Below are 18414 nucleotides of genomic sequence, written 5' to 3' on the forward strand. Positions count from 1 at the left end.
GACGCGAGAGATGCGCCCATGGTGCCAGCCATTCGCACCCATAGCACATTTCTCTCGATCGTCGATGATACGTGATCGTACGACGCGAGAGATGCGCCCGTCGTGCCAGCCATTCGCACTCATAATACATTTCTCTCTTTCGTCGATGATACGTGATCGTACGACGCGAGAGATGCGCCCGTCGTGCAAGACACTCGCACCCATAACACATTTCTCTCGATCGTCGAAGATACATCATCGTACGACGCAAGAGATGCGCCCGTCGTGCGTGACTTTCGCACCCATAACACATTTCTCTCCATCGTCGATGATACGTGATCGTACGACGCGAGAGATGCGCCCGTCGTGCGTGACACATTTCTCTCCATCGTCGATGATACGTGATCGTACGACGCGAGAGATCCGCCCGTCGTGCGAGACATTCGCACCCATAACACATTTCTCTCAATCGTCGAAGATACGTGATCGTACGACGCGAGAGATGGGCCGGTCTTGCGAGACATTCGCACCCATAACACATTTATCTCGATCGTCGAAGATACGTGATCGTACGACGCGAGAGATGTGCCGGTCGTGCGAGACATTCGCACCCATAACACATTTCTCTCGGTCGTCGAAGATACGTGATCGTACGACGCGAGAGATGGGCCTGTCGTGCGAGACATTCGCACCCATAACACATTTCTCTCGATCGTCGAAGATACGTGATCGTACGACGCGAGCTGCGCGCGAGAATCGTAGCGATTGCACGCGGACAGCCAGAGACGCCTGCACTCTTTCCACTGTCTATCGGTGCGGATTCGGAGCAGCGTCAGTATTATCACTGATCAAGACTTCTCGCGATCCGTACTGATACTGGGGTCCAATCGGATATCATTAATCGGTATTTTCATTTCCAGAGAGTAGTACCCCCTTACTATATGCCAAAAAAACGGGGTTTTGTCCTTAATGACTTAGACGCTATGGCGTGTAGGTCGCTCGCTCGATAATACAAATGCCATCTTCAAAATCGTGTTTTTGCATAGCAACAGTACATGGAAAAAATTTTCCCGCCCACCGGAAACGGTTAATTTAATTATACCGCCGTTTTCGTCGAATAAACGAACCTCAATAGTCCCTTTTTAAAAAATTTTGGGAACGCCCACTATTGAGGGGCAAGTGTCTCCATACCCGGGTCGTTGCTAGGCTCGCCTACGCAATCGACGTCACTGACTACTAACTTAAACGCGATCACGTGTTATAGAGCGATATCGATAAACGTCACTAATGCGATTATTCGCAACTGCGATGGTGCGCATGCGGGACTCAGTAGCTACAGTGTGTCCCCTTGCTCGATTTCTCCTCGTAAGCGTTTCCGTAGTCAAAAGGAACTCTTCCTCTACCGCCTAAGCTTTCGACCGACGCCATTTCCAAACGACGACAGGTCTCGCGGACGATTACAAGCCTCACGGCACAATTTTGGCGCACCCGCTTCACAAATAGGCTCCCGGATCGTGGAAAGTAGACTACATCAGCGAAGCGGCTCAAAAGGTTCAAGAAAAAGCGATGCGGTACGTAGAAAGAATGGTTGGTTTGTTTAGATTGGTGAAAAACCGTGGAGAAAGCCTCTCACTATGGCCATGGGAGTCGAAAGTAGCGAGATGCGCGACAAGTATCGCGGCGAAACGACGTTGCTGCGCGTCACTGGCGAGCCGCAGCTCTTGGAGGGAATGGAAAGCGACGGGCTCATGCCGTCGACGTTGAAGGAGCATCATGCAGAGTCGCATTCATCCAATAGGAAAAAAGGCGAGAAATATCGATTTATCGTACTAGAGTATCTTATCTGATTCTCTCTGTCTTTTTAGAAACCTGAGGGTTCTGATGAGAAGTTTGCTATTCGGGATGTTGGTGCAATGAAAGTCAATGAACCCTACATGACTACGAGTCACAAGACTCGTCCGCCTTTTACCAAGTAGGTTACTATAATAAATATAATTAAATATTTACCTAATTTGATTTTTTCAGGATTGAACTAGGATGTTATCCGCGTCAAGACGCAGCCACCTGATGGCAGTGTGAAGACTATCCCAAAGCATGGGGCTTTGGTACCAAGCAAAAGTAGGAAAACCTTCAGTCATTTATATAAAATTAATTATATAGGATTCTCTAGCCCGTTGCCAAAGACTCTCGATGAATGCTACTGAAACGATGTCCCAAATAACACAGCCAGCCAGAGTACCTCACGGGTAAATTATTTAAAAATCTTCTCCAACGTTTTTTACTGATTTGTGTTTAGAGGCATTGAATCTCTGGCTGCTGCTTCCTACACGTGGCCTTCGGAATCGGAAAAATGTCGACAGTTCCAGCACCGTCTCAATTTCTTGGTATCTCTCACTAAAATTTAAATTACAATCTCATCCCCCCCCGGATCTACAATGTTTTATCTAGGGGACGGTGAAGTTGCCGGAATACACGGATTGACGCCATCCCCGTGTTATTTACCTTCTAAGATTTCCATAAAAGGACTTGTCAACGTATGTAGGGTTGCGCTTGCGCAAGACCCCTTTCGAAGTCGTCATCGTGAACTAGGAGAACTCAGCGGCCAGACGGCTTTCGTCTCGTTAGCTACAGAATTTCTGATGCTGGCGTCTTTTCGACTGCATTCTGCCCTCATTTCGCCTCGAGATTAGCGAAAGTACGCCCTACTTCTTCCCGACTTCACCTACTAGTCTAGTACGTTCGAAACCAGGAGCACTACGGTCACGCAGCCGACTAGGCGACGGTAAGAAAGCCAAACGCAAGCACGCAAACGGCTGTAATGGAATTTGTTCAAGAATTTCGTTGAAATATTCTAACGCTTGGAATGAAAGACTGCGCAGTAAGGTCCTCGATGTAAATCGGTAAGGAATCCAAGGAACCTTATTCATTAATTTATTTAATCCATTGATTAATACCTCTAGTTTTCTGGATGAGTTTTGAAGTGAGCCTCTTCAACAGGAACCGTCTCTCTCTATATATCTCAGTCAGGTATGTCACTTATTCAGTATTTATTCCACATGTCATGTTCTGGCTTCAGATAATTCAACGTCAGATTCTGCTCGATCTTCCAATTTCCTGTTCGAGCCGACTCTAAAATTTTCGCCAACGCATTTCTGTGAATGAGAGCCAACATTAGAGTGTGTGTGCATACGGATACACATTCACCATAGTTTTAGTACGGTCATCAATGCTCACTAGAACGATCTAACGTTATTCTATTCCAACGAAGGCAATCCTTTCTTGCCTGAATTCAATTGTGGATCATATCTCAAAACATCTGGATCGTGCATTATGGCTTCTTTAATTATTTATCTCTATACTATTAGATCTATACATGATGACTGTTAGCAGTTTATGCCATTTTCCTATCTGGCTTATTGCAACTCATCTCCCTGTCTGATTCTTCAGATGATTATTAAAGATGGCATTAGAAATGTAAGAGACTGAGAGGGTTTCAATTAAAATTGTACTTTCATTAACGTCAGCATTTCTGTTGCAAACACAACACCACAAACACGTCGCAATATGAGTCATGAAGGTGCGAAGTTACTTTTTGTACTAGTATGTATTTATTCATTCCGGAAGTTTATGTCATCTTTTTCAGGTCGTCTAGCTGCAATTGATTTTACGTCAAGGTACGTTTATTCACGTCTAAACTCACACGAACAGGCAAGCACAGTCACAGAAACGTTAGTCTCTTTCATGCGAATGCGATTCATGGTTTTTTTCTAAATTTCATTTCAGAAAATGACAATGATGACTTTCCTTTCCATGTGTACCAAATGATATAACCCCAGCCATTGCCACTCTGATACAAACCATTCAGGAAAGCGAAATGACAGTTGTTGAACCACCAACCACCTTTCCATTTAGCAGCACAGTGGCCATCATTCTTTTCATTATCTTGATCTTCTGTTGAAAACTTCATTCCATTCACGTTTGCATTTGAATTTCCAGACGCTGCTATATCATCACCGGCTGTACCACTGTATCCACTAACGCTTAGCGTGTATTTGGAATTGGAGTTTCCTACATGAAAGCTACTGTACTTGGCATACGCACTGTTTCCTGAGTAATCTTTCAAATCAATTCTTAATTCATTTGCCCCATTTAGCTGCAAAAGCTGGTGAAGAGGAGCTAAGCCAAGCCAATAGTCGCCATGAATATTGCCAAATCCTCTTTCGTATTCATTCCATCTACGATTAAAGTCAACTGATCCATCCTTACGTCTTTGAAAGACTGTCCATTCTCCGCCGTCGGTCTCCATGTCACAGTAGACAGGAACTAGGCCAATTCCCGGAAAGGAAATTGTATGACTGCCACTTGAAAGATGGGGAGACCGTTTATGTAGACAAGAGCAGTCGCAGGAAATGGATTCAACGATATCTATGCTCACTTTATGAGAAATAGATTTCAGTATATCGAAGCATACCGTACTTTGCAGATCTTGGAGTTGGTTTTGCAGAGACTCGATTGTATCGTTTGACATTACCCCAGGAAGACCTTGAATGCCTTGTTCACCTTTCTGATATAAAACGAGTTCTCGAAGTAATTCTTTTAATTAATAGGACATCACCTCTCCTTTGTGACCATGCTGCCCAATGTGTCCTTTATCACCCTTGGGCCCAACGGGCCCGGTAACGCCAGAATAGCCTCGATTTCCTTTATCTCCTTTTGATCCAGCCTTTCCAATCTTTCCCTTTTTAAATAATATGTTTATGTCATCCGGTCTTTTTCTTATTGTACTGGTACCTGTACACCGGCGTTTCCTTTGTCTCCTTTATCACCTTTAGACCCTCTTGGTCCCAACACCCCTCTCTCTCCAGTAGGACCCTATGACCAATTCAGGTATCATCATCTTGATCATTTTCCAATACCTACCGCTCTTCCAAGTGGACCAGGCGGCCCACGTGAACCAATAGTGCCAGGTAAACCTTGAGGTCCTACTGGTCCTGGCAATCCCTGAGGTCCAACGATGATGTGTTTATGATCACACGCCGTGGACGATGTCTGCGGCAGAAACACATTCTTTGGACCAAAAATATATTATTTTGTTTCTGTTTGCCTGAGAAGACGCGTTTGTCACAGCGTAGCCTAGTAGGAATAGGAGCAGCTGCGTTGTCATTGTTCTCATAGAAGTGGTTTGAATTCTTCTCTTCTTCTGCCTGTGCGCTTTTATGATAAATTTTAGACACGGAAGACAGGGAATGACGCCATCTCCGTGGTAATTACATTTTAGGATTTCCATAAAAGGACTTGTCCACGTGCGGGGGTAGAGTCGCGCTTGCGCAAGACCCCTTTCGAGAACGAGGAAAACGCATTAGTCCGGACGGTTTTCGTCTCGTCAGCCGCAGAATTTCTGACGCAACGGAACTGCTGCGTCTTTTCTACCCTCGTTTCGCCTTGATACATCATAGATTCGCGAAACTACACCCTAGTTCTTCCCGACTTCACCTGCTTTCAAAACCAAGAGCACTATACAGTCACGCAGTCGACTAGGCGACGGTAAGAAAGCACGCAAACGACTGTATTGGAGTTCGTTCTGAGCAGGACGAAGAATTTCGTGTGGATCACATTGAAATATTCAGCGCTTTTCTGGGCTTTGGATGAAGGCGTGCACAATTAGGTCCTCAATATAAATCTGTAAGAATTCCAAGGAATCTTATCTAATAATTAATTATGTAATCCATTTTTCAATACGACTAACTAATTCATACAGTTTGTACACATACATAATGTATGTACAGTAGTTTCTTAATGACTTGGATTAATGCGTTCCTCCAAACAATGCTAAAAGTTCTGGACACAGTCTGAGTCATGAAGGTGCGGAGTTACTTTTATTACCAGTATTTATTTATTCATTCATTCTGGAAGTTGATGATACCTTTTTTCAGGTTGTCTAGCTGTAATTGATTTTACGTCAGGATAGATTTATTCACATATAAACCAACACGAACAGGCAAGCACAGTCACAGAAACGTTAGTCTCTTTCATGCGATTCATGCTTTTTTCTAAATTTCATTTCAGAAAATGACAAGGATGATTGTCCTTTCCATGTGTACCAAATGATATTTTTCCAGTCACTACCACTGACATACAAACCGTTCAGGAAGGTGCGGTGACAGGCATTAAACCACCAACCACCTTTCCAATGAGCAGCACAGTGCCTACTACCAATCTTATCATTGTCTTGATCATTTGCTGAAAACTTCATTCCATTCACGTTTTCATTTGGATTTCCAGACGCTCCAATTGCATCACCTGCTGTACCATTGAAGCCGCTAACGCTTAGCGTGTACTTGGAACTGGAGTCTTCCACATTGAAGCTACTGTACTTGGCATAAGCACTGTTTCCCGAGTAATCTTTCAAATCAATTCTTAATTCATATCCATAGTAGTTTATCTGCAAGAACTGGTGAAGAGAAGCTAAGCCAAGCCAATAATTGCCATCAACTTCGCCGAATCCTTTTTCGTATTCATTCCATCCACGATTAAAATTAATCGAACCTTTCTTTCTTCTTTGAAGACGGTCCATCCTCCACCGTCGGTCTCCATGTCACAGTACACGGGAATTAAGCCAATTTCCACAAACGAATTTTGAAGCTGCCACTCGAAAGATGAGGAGATCGTTTATGCAGACAGGAGCAATCGCAAGTAATGGATCTTGCGAGATCTAAGTTCATTTCTGTATTATAATTATCTGCAACTTCTCAAAGCATACTTTGCAGATCATTGAGTTGGTTTTGCAGTGACTTAATTGTGTTGTTTGGCATAACGCCAGGCAGACCTTGTATGCCTTGTTCACCTTTTTAATACAAGACGACAAGTTCTCGAAATCATCTGTTACATGTAATTAATTGGTAGAAGAGCACCTGTCCTTTGTAACCAGGCTCCTTTACCACCCATGGGTCCCACGGGTCCCGTGACGCCAGAAAAACCTCGATTTTCTTTATCGTCTTTTGAGCCAGCCTTTCCAATTTTACAGTATTTAATTATGTCTTTGGGTAACTTCTTACCATGCTACTGTACCTGTACACCGGTATTTCCTCTGTTTCCTTTATCGCCTTTAAATCCTCGTGGTCCCATCTCTCTCCAGTACAGTGTAGGACCCTATAACCAATTGGCGTACATACCTATATGGTCACTTTTTGTAGTACCTTCTCTAAGGTTAAAATTGGCTCCCTGGGAGACCTGTTTTAAATCTGCTTTCCTGGAAAGAGTCTCCTTCCCGGAACGTATCAGAGTGTGTTTTGAAGGAAACCAAACATCTGCGTTTGTGCTTGTGGATGCAGGCGACACAAAATACAAATTATAATTATAATTCAAGTAAACGGTGCTTGACACGGGTACGTTTGCTGACATCTAAATCACGCAGACAGGCAGGCTCAGTTACTGAAACGTTAGTCTCTTCAATGCTTTTCATTCTTTCTTTCTAAATTTCATTTCAGAAAATGACAGTGATGACCATCCGTTCCACGTGTACCAAGTGATACGATTTGGATCACTGCCACTCTGATACAAACCATTCAGAAAAGAACGATGACAGTCGTTAAACCACCAACCACCTTTCCAGTAAGAAGCACATTGACCACCATTGTTATCATTGTCTTGATCTTTTGTTGAAAACTTCATTCCATTCACGTTTCTAAGTGAATGTCCAGACGCCGAAAATGCATCGCCTGCTGTACCACTGTATCCAGTAAAGGTTAGTTTGTACTTGGAACTAGAGTTCCCCACATTAAAGCTACTGTACTTGGCGTACGCGCTGTTTCCTGAGTAATCTTTCAAATCAATTCTTAATTCATTTGCCCCGTTCAGTTGCAACATCTGGTGAAGAGAAGCTAAGCCAAGCCAATAGTCGCTGCTTAGATTGCCAAATCCTTTTTCGTAGTCATTCCATCCACGATTAAAATCAACTGATCCATCCTTTCGTCTTTGAAGGACTGTCCATCCTCCGCCTTCAGTCTCCATGTCACAGTATACAGGAATAAGGCCAATTCCCACAAAGGCAATTGTAAAACTGCCACTTGAAAGATGCGGAGATCGTTTGTGTAGACAAGAGCAATCACAGCCTTGAGAGCTCACAATTACTAAAGCACATTCATGTAGTTTAAATCAGTAGTCAATGGCTTGAAACTGTACTTCCCAAATCTTCGAGTTGCTTTTTCAATAGTTCTACCGGCATGACACCAAGAGGATTTTGAAGTCCTCGTTCACCTTTCTAACTCAAATCAAGTTCGTCAAACAATCTGTTTAATTAGAGGAAGAGTACTTGTCCTTTTTCGCCATGCTTCCCAGCCTTTCCAATCTTTCCCTTTTTGATGTAATCAATTACATGTTATTTGCTAATTTCGTTTATCGTTCTATTTCTACCTGTCCACCGGTGTTTCCTCTTTCTCCTTTATCACCTTTCAAACCTCGTGGCCCCAATAGCCCTTTATCTCCAGGAGGACCCTAACCAACTGACCAATTAAATCCTATACCACTTGTCATATATGAATACGTACTGCTTGTCCAACTGGACCAGGCGGTCCACGTGAGCCAATTGTGCCAGGTAAACCTTGAGGTCCTACAGGTCCTGGAAGTCCCTGAGGTCCAACGATATGCTTATGATCACACGCAGTAGACGATGTCTGCGGCAGAAATGGGTACTTAAGCTGAAGGAGAAATATTTTTATTGTTTGCCTGAGAAGATGCGTTTGTCACAACGTAGGCCAATAAGGAGAAGAGCAGTTGTGTTCTCATTGATTTCATAAGTGGTTTGAATGAAAGGTTAGCTCTTCTTGTGTGCATTTATGATAAATTTTGGATACGGAAGATACGGAATGACGCCATGCAGCTCCGTGGTATGTTCATATCTCGATTTCTTGAATCCATAAAAGGAGTTGTCCACGTGCGGGGGCAGAGTTGCACTTGCGCAAGACCACTTCGATCCTTTTCTCGGGACTCGAAGTCCCCGTGAATTTTGTTTCCGATGGAAAGGCATGCTTCAGCCACGGCAAAGCTAGTCTAATAATTCTGACATACCTCGTCTTTTCTAAAACATTAGAGGGTGATATACGCCCTCTTTCGATCACTACTAACTACTGTACTCTGACGGCGGCGAAAGCCACGCGACGGCGCCAATAATCCTCCCCCTGTCGAATGGTAGAAGGAGGGAATTTATTGAAAACGTCGAGCTGCGCTGCTGCGAGCCGTCGAAAACGAGGTAGAAGGAGAAAAGAAATGAACGTTTAATGTAAAATTCATCAAACCAATCCGACGATTTAGAGGACAGAAAATTAGAGAACGTAAGATAAGGAGGACCATGCAGGGAGACCCACCTTATAATCGTATTCAAACGTCGAAATTTTGACTTGGACGATGGCGTATTCATTCAACAGACGACGCTACGGATCATATTTGATATTAGAAGTTCGGTCAAGCCGACTGCCAGTGTACCAGCGTAATATTATATTATTGGTATTTACACTGATTATTCGCGTCTATTTTTCTAAGCAGGTGCTTTTAGGCTTTACTGAAAGGCCAGTCACAAATTCGTCGTCAGAGTTGACACAGTCATGAAGGTACCGAGTTACCTTTTTATTTATTTATTTATTTATTTATCCAAAATGATTATTTCATCTTTTCTCAGGTTCGCTAGCTGCAGTTGATTTTACGTTTATTCACATCTAAACTCCTACGAACAGTCAAGCACAGTGCCAGAAGCGTTAGTCTCTTCCATGAGATTCATGCTTTTATTTCATTTCAGAAAATGACAAGGATGAGATTCCTTTCCATGTGAGCCAAATGATATACCCCCAGCTAGTGCCACTCTGATACAAACCATTCAGGAAAGTATGATGACATGCGTTAAACCACCAACCACCTTTCCAGTGCGCAGCACAGTGTGTATTACCGGACTTATCATTGTCTTGATCTTTTGTTGAAAATATCATTCCATTCGCTTTTCCACTTCCAGACCGTGTCATTCTATCACCGGCTGTACCACTGTATCCACTAACGCTTAGCCTGTACTTGGAAGTAGAATCGGCCACAATAATTTGAATAAAGCAGCTGTATATTTGGGTATACCGACTGCATTCTACCCGCGTTTCGCCTCGAAGCATCATGAAATCGCGAAAATAATTCCCGACTTCACCTATTTCCGAAATAAGGAGCTCTGCGATCCCTAAATCGACTCGTCCGCGTTATGAAAGTCGAATTCATGGCACGCAATCGACTAGAATGGAGTTCGTTCGCTCACGAACAGAGAAGATCGAGACGCGCGAAGAATTTCGCGAAAGGCACATTGAAAGTCTCTAACTCTATTACCGGCTTTGGAAAGCGTGCACAAGTACTTCGTCTATCTATATTGGTAAAAAATTAGATTCAAACTAAAAAAACCCATTCACTAATTTGTACATCTAGTTTTCCTGATTGCTTTGGACAAGGGCGTATTTATTCAACAAACAATGAAGAACTCGTTTGATATTATTGAGAGTTCAGTCAAGCCGTTTGCCAATGTACCAAGTAATATTATAATATTGGTATTTGTACTGAATGAATCACGTTTGTTTTTCTGAGCAGGTGCTATATCCTAAGCTCTACTAATAGGCCAGTAAGAAAGTAGTGAGGTTTCGACTCAGTCTCGAAGGTTCTGAAGTCTCTTTCTAGTGTTTATTTATTTATTTATAATGGAAGTTAATTGTTGTCTTTTTCTCAGGTCGGCTGGCTGCGTCAGGGTACGTTTATTGACATCTAAACTCACACGGAGAGGCAAGCATAGCGACGGAAAAGTAATTCTCTTCGATGCAGTTCATGCTTTTCTTCTAAATTTCATTTCAGAAAATGCCAAGGATGACCATCCTTTCCATTTGTACCAAACAATGCTATTCACGGCAGTACCACTCTTATACAAACCATTCAGGAAGGTGCGGTGACAGGCGTTAAACCACCAACCACCTTTCCACTTAGAAGCACAGTGCGTACTACCGGACTTATCATTGTCTTGATCTTTTGTTGAAAACTTCATTCCATTCACGTTTCCACCCGAGATTACAGACGCTGCAATTGCATCACCTGCTGTACCACTGTACCCACTAACGCTTAGCGTGTACTTGGAATTGGAGTCTCCCACATTAAAGCTACTGTACTTGGCGTACGCACTGTTTTCTGAGTAATCTTTCAAATCAATTCTTAATTCATTTGCCCCATTTAGCTGCAAGAGCTGGTGAAGAGAAGTTAAGCCAAGCCAATAATCGCCTTCGACATCGCCAAATCCTCTTTCGTATTCATTCCATCCACGATTAAAATCAACTGATCCATTCTTTCGTCTTTGAAAGACTGTCCATCCTCCGCCGTCGGCCTCCATGTCACAGTAGACAGGAACTAGGCCAATTCCCGGAAAGGAAATTGTATGACTGCCACTTGAAAGATAGGGAGACCGTTTATGTAGACAAGAGCAGTCGCAGGAAATGGATTCAACGATATCTATGCTTACTTTATGAGAAATAGATTGCAGTATATCGTAGCATACCGTACTTTGCAGATCTTGGAGTTGGTTTTGTAGAGACTCGATTGTGTCGTTTGACATTACCCCAGGAAGACCTTGAATGCCTCGTTCACCTTTCTGATATGAAACGAGTTCTCGAAATCATTCTTTTAATTAATAGGACATCACCTCTCCTTTGTGACCATGCTGCCCAATGTGTCCTTTATCGCCCTTGGGCCCAACGGGCCCGGTAACGCCAGAATAGCCTCGATTTCCTTTATCTCCTTTTGAGCCAGCCTTTCCAATCTTTCCCTTTTTGAAATAATATGTTTCTGTCATCCGGTCTTTTTCTTATTGTACTGCTACCTGTACACCGGTGTTTGCTTTGTCTCCTTTATCACCTTTAAACCCTCTTGGCCCCAACAGCCCTCTGTCTCCAGTAGGACCCTATGTCCAATTTAGGTATCAGCAACTTGATCAGTTATCACTACGTACCGCTCTTCCAACTGGACCAGGCGGCCCACGTGAACCAATAGTGCCAGGCAATCCTTGAGGTCCTACTGGTCCTGGCAATCCCTGAGGTCCAACGATATGCTTATGATCACACGCAGTGGACGTTGTCTGCAGCAGAAGCACGTTTTTTGGACCAAACATAAATGATTTTGTTTTTGTTTGCCTGAGAAGACGCTTTTGTCACAACGTAGCCAAGTAGGCAAAGGAGCAGCTGCGTTCTCATTTTATTTCATAGAAGTGGTTTGAATGAAAGTCTTCTTCTGTCTATACGTTCTTTTATGATGAATTTTAGATACGGAAGATACGGAATGACGCCATCCCCGTGTTATTTACATTCTAAGATTTCCATAAAAGGACTTGTCCACGTGCGGGGGTAGGGTGCGCTTGCGCAAGACGCCCTTCGTTCGACGACGCCATCATGAATTTCCTGACCAGACTCTTCTTGTCTCGTCAGCCACAGAATTGCTGATTTGGCCGTGCTGCTGCGTCTTCCCAGCTCCATTCTGTCCGTGTTTCGCCTCGAGACATCATCGAATCGTGAAAATACGCCCCTAATTCTTCGCGACTTTAGTCTACCTCCTTTCGAAACCTGGAGCAACGATCACAAAATCGAATCGGCGACGGTAAGAAGTCAAACGCAAAGCACGCAAACGGCTGCAACGGAGCTCGTTCGCTCAGGAACTGCGAGATCGACCGAGTCATTAATTTAGCGAAAATCACATAAATTTTCTCCAGGTTTCGGAAATCGTAATACATCGTCCTTCTGAATCGGTAAATAATATAAATCAAGCAAGAAACCTTATCTATTTAAAAATTAATTAATTAATTAATTAATATATGTTTGCTGTTTTCTAGTTCTCTAGTTCGGACAGACAAGCACAATGACAGAAATGTTAGTCTCTTCCATGAGATTCATTCTTTCTAAATTTCATTTCAGAAAATGCCAAGGATGACCATTTTTTCCATGTGTACCAAGTTATATGCCCCCAGTTAGCACCACTCCTATACAAACCATTCAGGTGGGTATTAGTACAGGCGTTAAACTACCAACCACCTCTACCAGAGGCACAATGACTATCTCACCTATCGTTGTCTTGAGATCTTTTGTTGAGAACTTCAAGTTTTGAAATGAATAACCAGAATCTGTCATTGAATTGCCTGCTGTACCACTGTACCCGCTAACGCTTAATAGCGTGTACTTGGAAGTTGGGACTAGAGTTTCCTACATTAGAGCCACTGTACGTGGCATATGCACTGTTTCCAGAGTAATCTTTCAAATCAATTCTTAATTCGTTTGCTCCATTTACCTCTAAGAGGTGGTGAAAAGAAGCTAATCCAAGCCATTAGTCACCGCTAAGATTGCCAAATCCTCTTTCGTAGTCAATCCATTCACGATTAAATCGACTGATCCATCTTTTCGTCTTTGCAAGACCGTCTATCCTCCGCCGTCAGTTCCCATGTCACAGTAGACAGGAATAAAGCTGATTCCCCCAAATGAAATTGTAAAGCTGCCACTAGAATGATGGGGTGATCGTCTATGTGAACAAGAGCAATCGCAGCCTTACGAGCTCACTACTACTAAAGCAAATTCATATTGTTTTTCTTTGTAGTTCATAGCTCAAACAAAGCAAGTTTACATTGATGTTCTTTTGATTTAATTAATAGCTCATGTTCTTCTTTCAAGGTCTTCAAGATTTCTTTGCAGTAATTCAGTTGGCATGACACCAGGAAGATCTTGAATTCCTCGTTCACCTTTCTATTACGGAAAGAGGTCTGAATGTCATCTGTTTTATTATTGGTGCAGCACTTGTCTTTTCACGACTCTTTTGTGACTCAAGCGAATTAAATCAAATTAAACCTAAATCACAGGCAATCTGAAAAAGCAAGAAGGAAAGAATATGAAAAATGTGCCGTTTATTTCTTATAGTTAGGAAAATAATTCACCATGTAATCGTAAGAAGAACAAAAGACAGAGTCAGAGAAAACACGTCATTGTAATAAGGACGCAAGACGGAGTCAAAGAAAACACATTTGTAATATTACTTTGAGAGATCAGTTTGCAACAGTCAGTGAAAGTTCACTGTTTCAAGAATATCATCAACACGAGAAGAAGTATAATGAGCACAAATAGGAGTAGAATGAGCACAAATTTAATATCGGAGTAAGGTAGCAGATTGGCGACGTTAGGATTGTGCTGCGTGACCGCCTAACAAGCAAAGCACAATTTTGTCAGCTATGAGTGCGGTTAATATATCATGTGGTCGGTCAGTCGCGCATTTCGTGCCACAGGATTTGCCTGTATGACGGCGCCATTTCATGACGAGGCTGGCGCCGGATGAGCATAGGCCACCATAGATACCACGAGTGAGTTGAACGAAGAAGAGTCCTGCAGTCGTGGCTGCAGAAAACCTCCAAACCATGCAGCGCTGAGCTAGCATAGTTTGCATAGCAATGTTTACGCGGTGGCCACAACAGCCACCAATCGAGTTTTCTTTGGCTTCAATAAGAAGGTGCACTGTAGCCCCGACCAATCGCGGATATAGATGAGACTGGATAGCCCGATTATCCTTCCAGGTTTAAATTGTTTTTTACTGGATTTGATTGATCGGAATATTACAGGCAGATTCTGACGTTCTTGCTGGAAACAAGTATTACCCAGTTTTTATACTTCCTGCACATAAGAATTAATTCTTGTTTGCATTCGGACCTTACCTCTTATTTTGATGTTCTAGTAAAGAGAGAGTAGAAACGGCATTTTTCTGAGCTGCAACTTGCCGATCAGGTGAGGTTGGTTTGTTTCTTGCAAAGCCACGACAAATGCCTCACATGCACTCTCTCCTTGTTTGGGCAATATTTCTCTTATTACCTCTCTTGCCTTATCTTGCTCTGTGGCTTTGCTTTTCACTCGCTGATACTGCTCTTCGTCTGCGACTCTCTCATGCGTAGAGGTGGTCGAGTACAGGCATGATCTTAATAATTAAAAAAAGAGCGGCGGATGTATACATACATACATACATACATACATACATACATACATACATACATACATACATACATACATTCATACGTTAATTCATGACATGTATACATGAAGCTACAGAAACACGAAAACACGAAAAACTGATAAATTAATCAATTCTGAAGCGGTTCATTTTTAGTATATCAGTGACGTTACACATATACGCATTGAAGAAGCCAAAAGCTGCACTCAGTACTCACAGTCTAGCAGAGATGCAAGGAACTTAGAGCGTGGTTACAGTGTCTCAGCAATGAGGAGGCACTGCTTGATCTGGACAGGGCGTCCAAGGCCATATCTTTCGGCAGGCTCACTTTCTTCAAATCGAAAGCTGTGAAATGACTCGTGCTAGATTTTATCTCCGCTCCAACTAGCATTGGGCAGCCATCGGATGCAATCTGTTGGCAGTGAACATCTCTTTGCAGAGAGTTACAAAACCATCGGCTTGGCATCCATGATGCTTCAGATGGAGTGGAACTTTGCTTAAGACCTCCCAGCGTTACAATTTCTTCTTCTTCGCGATCCGTCGTCTGAGGAAAGACGTGGCTTTCCACCAAGCGGTCAGTGCTTCCGTACACATCGTAATGTGTATCTGTTTTCACGCGGCGATTGCTCAGTGACCGAGGGTTTACATTTTTCAGTGAATGTGGCTGCGCAAGGTTTGCTAAGCAGTTTTTGCACTCAATTGAAATAAGCAAGTGCGCATCAAAGCGATCAATGACGAGGCCTACAAACTCATCGCCTCCTCCTGGAATTGTGGGTAAACCGGTGGATCTGTCGTGATAGAAATGCCAACCAAGGTGCGTTTGGCATGTTTGTGTTTGGCAATAGATTATGTCCCACTTGTAGCCTGGGAACCAGGTGTGCTCCAGGGTCGGGTTTCCGTGATAGGCCAAACGAGAGCTGCACCCGGCAGTCACCGTTACAACATCAAATTCGTACCCATATGGATTGCGAAAGTGTTGCGACCAGGCTGAGCGTCCCAAAATTCCTTTCTCATAGCTGCATGTTGACAAAGCCGATTTTGATTCAACCACCGGTATAATGCCTGAAGAGTGAGCAATTTTTCTGTGACATTTGCCGCAGTGTAGATAGCCGGCGGCCGCAGGGCAGAATGTTTGCCTTGTAGTAGGCAATGTGCTGTTTAGATTGCCTGAATTTGAGTTGCGAAGTTGCATCTGTACGGCTCCCTTTATCTTAGCGCGATCGCAAGCTTTGAGAAGATCACCAAGTGTCGCATTTTCACTGCTGGAGCACCAGGACTCTAAAATTTTCTTTACTCTGTGCGAATTTCTCGGAGTTGGACCGAGAGAGGAGCAGATGTCGTCGATTTGTGAAAAAGTATACCCAAGACTTGAACCAAGGTCACGCCACATTCCATCACCGCATGCAACTTCAGTGACAGCGGCTATATGACGAGAATTGCATTGTTCATGCAAATCTGACAGACAAGAGTGAATAATAATAAGAAAACACTCTTGTTTTAGTTAGGTAATTGGCGATAAACCTAAGCCAAATTCCCTGCATGCATGAGATTTTTACTCCCTTATTAAGGGCCCTCTTTCGCCTCCTTTCTCTACACGATTAAATCTCGGATATCAAAATCTTGCTATAGTGCAAGTTTGGGATTTGCTTTAACTTTTGCAGATTATAGAGGGTAAGAGCTGCCTCTGCGCGGAGTCTCAGTTTCACGGACTGCTTTTGGCCTTGCGGAAATTCCATAGATGAGTTTGTTTTTTGGCACTACCTTTTAAACCTTACATCGCCGCTGCTGCAAAAAAGGCCATTGTCGCTGTTTTTATTTTTCACACCCGGACCATGCATTGTTAATTAAATCACACCATGGACATCACTACTCTTCTAACGGCTTTTCCAAAAAAGTTCTTATCTCTTTTATTGCAGCTCGTGAAGACCATAATAGTTAAAGATCATTGGTACAGGTTCCGCCAATGATAATACTTCTCTTCGCCTTCTAATGACGATGACCCACGGAATTAACTGCCCCCATGAAGTCCCCGGGTCGATCCCCCAAAGCTGCCTGCCCTCATAAAGTCACCGAGTCAATTTCATAAAGTCCCCTGATCGAACCCCCGCGAGTCCCCAGGCTATTTTGAGACCAAAAAACACTTCCGCTAAAATTTACATTTGGTTCGGGCACCGCCTCTTGAGAGAGAAACGCGCGAGAGAGAGTCTGGGAGGCTATATAGCCTCTCGCGGATATAGTTCCTGCCGCGGCAGGCAAGCCGACGGTGAACAAGTCGTAATTGTATTGCTCTAAGGCTGCCATCGTAATTACAAACTGCCGCTACTCTAATTTTTTGACGCTAAAAGCAAATTATTGACTGCGGCTTTTAGTAGTTCATGAATACGTTTTAGTAAGTACTCCCAACGTACGACGTTGCCTTTATCATAGTATATCTCACCAAGAGCTAAATCCGTAGGCATTGCAACAGCTGTCGGATGCGGCCGTACACTGTAGGCAACTGGGAAGAAACAATGTATAGTCCGTGCTAGAGAACATGTTTCTAGATTGCATGCGTCATCTTTCACCTGATTGGCTTGGACTCAAAACCGGTTTCCACAAAGGATGTTCCAGCCTAACAGGTTTGGTCCTGCAAGATACAGGAATTATCTTCATCGGGGTAAAGGATGTACCGCCATATGTACATACTAGACAGGAACTAGGCCAATTCCTGGAAAGGAAATTGTATGTCTGCCACTTGAAAGACGGGGAGACCGTTTATGTAGACAAGAGCAGTCGCATGAAATGGATTCAACGATATCTATGCTCACTTTATAAGAAATAGATTGCAGTATATCGAAGCATACTTTGCAGATCTTGGATTTGGTTTTGCAGTAACTCGATTGTGTCGTTTGACATGACCCCAGGAAGACCCTGAATGCCTTGTTCACCTTTCTGATATAAAACGAGTTCTCAAAATCATTCTTTTAACTAATTGAACAGCACCTGTCCTTCGTGACCATGCTGCCCAATGTGACCTTTAACATCCTTTGGCCCGACGGATCCCGTTACGCCAGAAAAACCTCGATTTCCTTTATCACCTTTTGAGCCAGCCTTTCCAATCTTTCTCTTTTTAAAATAATATTATTGTCATCCGGTTGTTTTTCCTCATTTTACTGCTACCTGTACACCGGTGTTTCCTTTGTCTCCTTTATCACCTTTAAACCCTCTTGGCCCAACAGCCCTCTCTCTCCAGCAGGACCCTATGTCTAATGTAGGTATCAGCAACTTGATCACTTATCACTACGTACCGCTCGTCCAACTGGACCAGGCGGCCCACGTGAACCAATGGTGCCAGGTAAACCTTGAGGTCCTACAGGTCCTGGCAATCCCTGAGGTCCAACAATGTGTTTATGATCACAAGCAGTAGAT

The 18414-nt window shown here is 43.3% G+C and overlaps 4 protein-coding genes, 2 long non-coding RNA genes and 1 pseudogene across 6 annotated transcripts; 3 read left to right on the plus strand and 4 right to left on the minus strand.

Annotated features, from left to right (window-relative positions):
- The first annotated feature begins 1034 nt into the window (after positions 1-1034).
- Positions 1035-3810, plus strand: LOC136198241 (uncharacterized; annotated as a pseudogene).
- Positions 3674-12227, minus strand: LOC136199831 (ficolin-1-A-like). Its single transcript, XM_065990158.1, has 6 exons — positions 12168-12227; positions 11987-12112; positions 11858-11938; positions 4595-4717; positions 4456-4543; positions 3674-4404 (listed from the first exon to the last, which is right to left on the minus strand). Exons 1-6 carry the CDS (start codon positions 12225-12227, stop codon positions 3734-3736), a joined length of 1149 nt encoding a protein of 382 aa, XP_065846230.1. The 3' UTR covers positions 3674-3733.
- Positions 5326-6401, plus strand: LOC136199841 (uncharacterized). Its single transcript, XR_010673195.1, has 4 exons — positions 5326-5523; positions 5569-5841; positions 5913-5997; positions 6046-6401. It is a non-coding gene; the product is annotated as an uncharacterized lncRNA (long non-coding RNA).
- On the minus strand, positions 7322-8772 carry LOC136196652 (ficolin-2-like). The gene is made up of 6 exons (XM_065986253.1): positions 8704-8772; positions 8526-8651; positions 8392-8472; positions 8291-8332; positions 8161-8239; positions 7322-8108 (listed from the first exon to the last, which is right to left on the minus strand). The coding sequence occupies exons 1-6, from the start codon at positions 8770-8772 to the stop codon at positions 7438-7440; spliced, it is 1068 nt and encodes a 355-aa protein (XP_065842325.1). The 3' UTR covers positions 7322-7437.
- Positions 9019-9700, plus strand: LOC136199860 (uncharacterized). The gene is made up of 3 exons (XR_010673214.1): positions 9019-9226; positions 9289-9584; positions 9653-9700. It is a non-coding gene; the product is annotated as an uncharacterized lncRNA (long non-coding RNA).
- Positions 10703-11830, minus strand: LOC136196663 (ficolin-2-like). The gene is made up of 3 exons (XM_065986264.1): positions 11681-11830; positions 11537-11621; positions 10703-11490 (listed from the first exon to the last, which is right to left on the minus strand). Exons 1-3 carry the CDS (start codon positions 11828-11830, stop codon positions 10817-10819), a joined length of 909 nt encoding a protein of 302 aa, XP_065842336.1. The 3' UTR covers positions 10703-10816.
- A 2729-nt stretch (positions 12228-14956) lies between the features above and the next one.
- Positions 14957-17688, minus strand: LOC136199829 (uncharacterized). Its single transcript, XM_065990156.1, has 3 exons — positions 17571-17688; positions 17444-17503; positions 14957-16461 (listed from the first exon to the last, which is right to left on the minus strand). The coding sequence occupies exons 1-3, from the start codon at positions 17656-17658 to the stop codon at positions 15227-15229; spliced, it is 1383 nt and encodes a 460-aa protein (XP_065846228.1). The 5' UTR covers positions 17659-17688; the 3' UTR covers positions 14957-15226.
- Positions 17689-18414: the final 726 nt, after the last annotated feature.

Source organism: Oscarella lobularis, chromosome 1 (assembly GCF_947507565.1).
Source record: "Oscarella lobularis chromosome 1, ooOscLobu1.1, whole genome shotgun sequence".
NCBI lineage: Eukaryota > Metazoa > Porifera > Homoscleromorpha > Homosclerophorida > Oscarellidae > Oscarella > Oscarella lobularis.

Bases quoted from the DNA above. Each gene is read 5' to 3' on its own strand.
- LOC136196663 (XM_065986264.1), bottom strand. From the start codon at position 11,830: ATGACAGAAACATATTATTTCAAAAAGGGAAAGATTGGAAAGGCTGGC. The intron at 11,622-11,680 runs GTGATGTCCTAT...TCAGAAAGGTGA, and splicing joins AGCATGGTCACAAAGGAGAG to ACGAGGCATTCAAGGTCTTC. The intron at 11,491-11,536 runs GTATGCTACGAT...AAGTAAGCATAG, and splicing joins TCCAAGATCTGCAAAGTACG to ATATCGTTGAATCCATTTCC.
- LOC136196652 (XM_065986253.1), bottom strand. From the start codon at position 8,772: ATGAAATCAATGAGAACACAACTGCTCTTCTCCTTATTGGCCTACGTT. The intron at 8,652-8,703 runs GCAAACAATAAA...TTTCTGCCGCAG, and splicing joins TGACAAACGCATCTTCTCAG to ACATCGTCTACTGCGTGTGA. The intron at 8,473-8,525 runs GTACGTATTCAT...TCAGTTGGTTAG, and splicing joins CTGGTCCAGTTGGACAAGCA to GGTCCTCCTGGAGATAAAGG.
- LOC136199829 (XM_065990156.1), bottom strand. From the start codon at position 17,658: ATGAAGATAATTCCTGTATCTTGCAGGACCAAACCTGTTAGGCTGGAA. The intron at 17,504-17,570 runs GTGAAAGATGAC...GTTTCTTCCCAG, and splicing joins TTTGAGTCCAAGCCAATCAG to TTGCCTACAGTGTACGGCCG. The intron at 16,462-17,443 runs GTGAGATATACT...CTTGTCTGTCAG, and splicing joins GCCTACGGATTTAGCTCTTG to ATTTGCATGAACAATGCAAT.
- LOC136199831 (XM_065990158.1), bottom strand. From the start codon at position 12,227: ATGAGAACGCAGCTGCTCCTTTGCCTACTTGGCTACGTTGTGACAAAA. The intron at 4,718-11,857 runs GTAGCAGTACAA...TTATTTAAAAAG, and splicing joins AAGCAAACACCGGTGTACAG to GGAAAGATTGGAAAGGCTGG. The intron at 4,544-4,594 runs GTGATGTCCTAT...GTTTTATATCAG, and splicing joins AGCATGGTCACAAAGGAGAG to AAAGGTGAACAAGGCATTCA.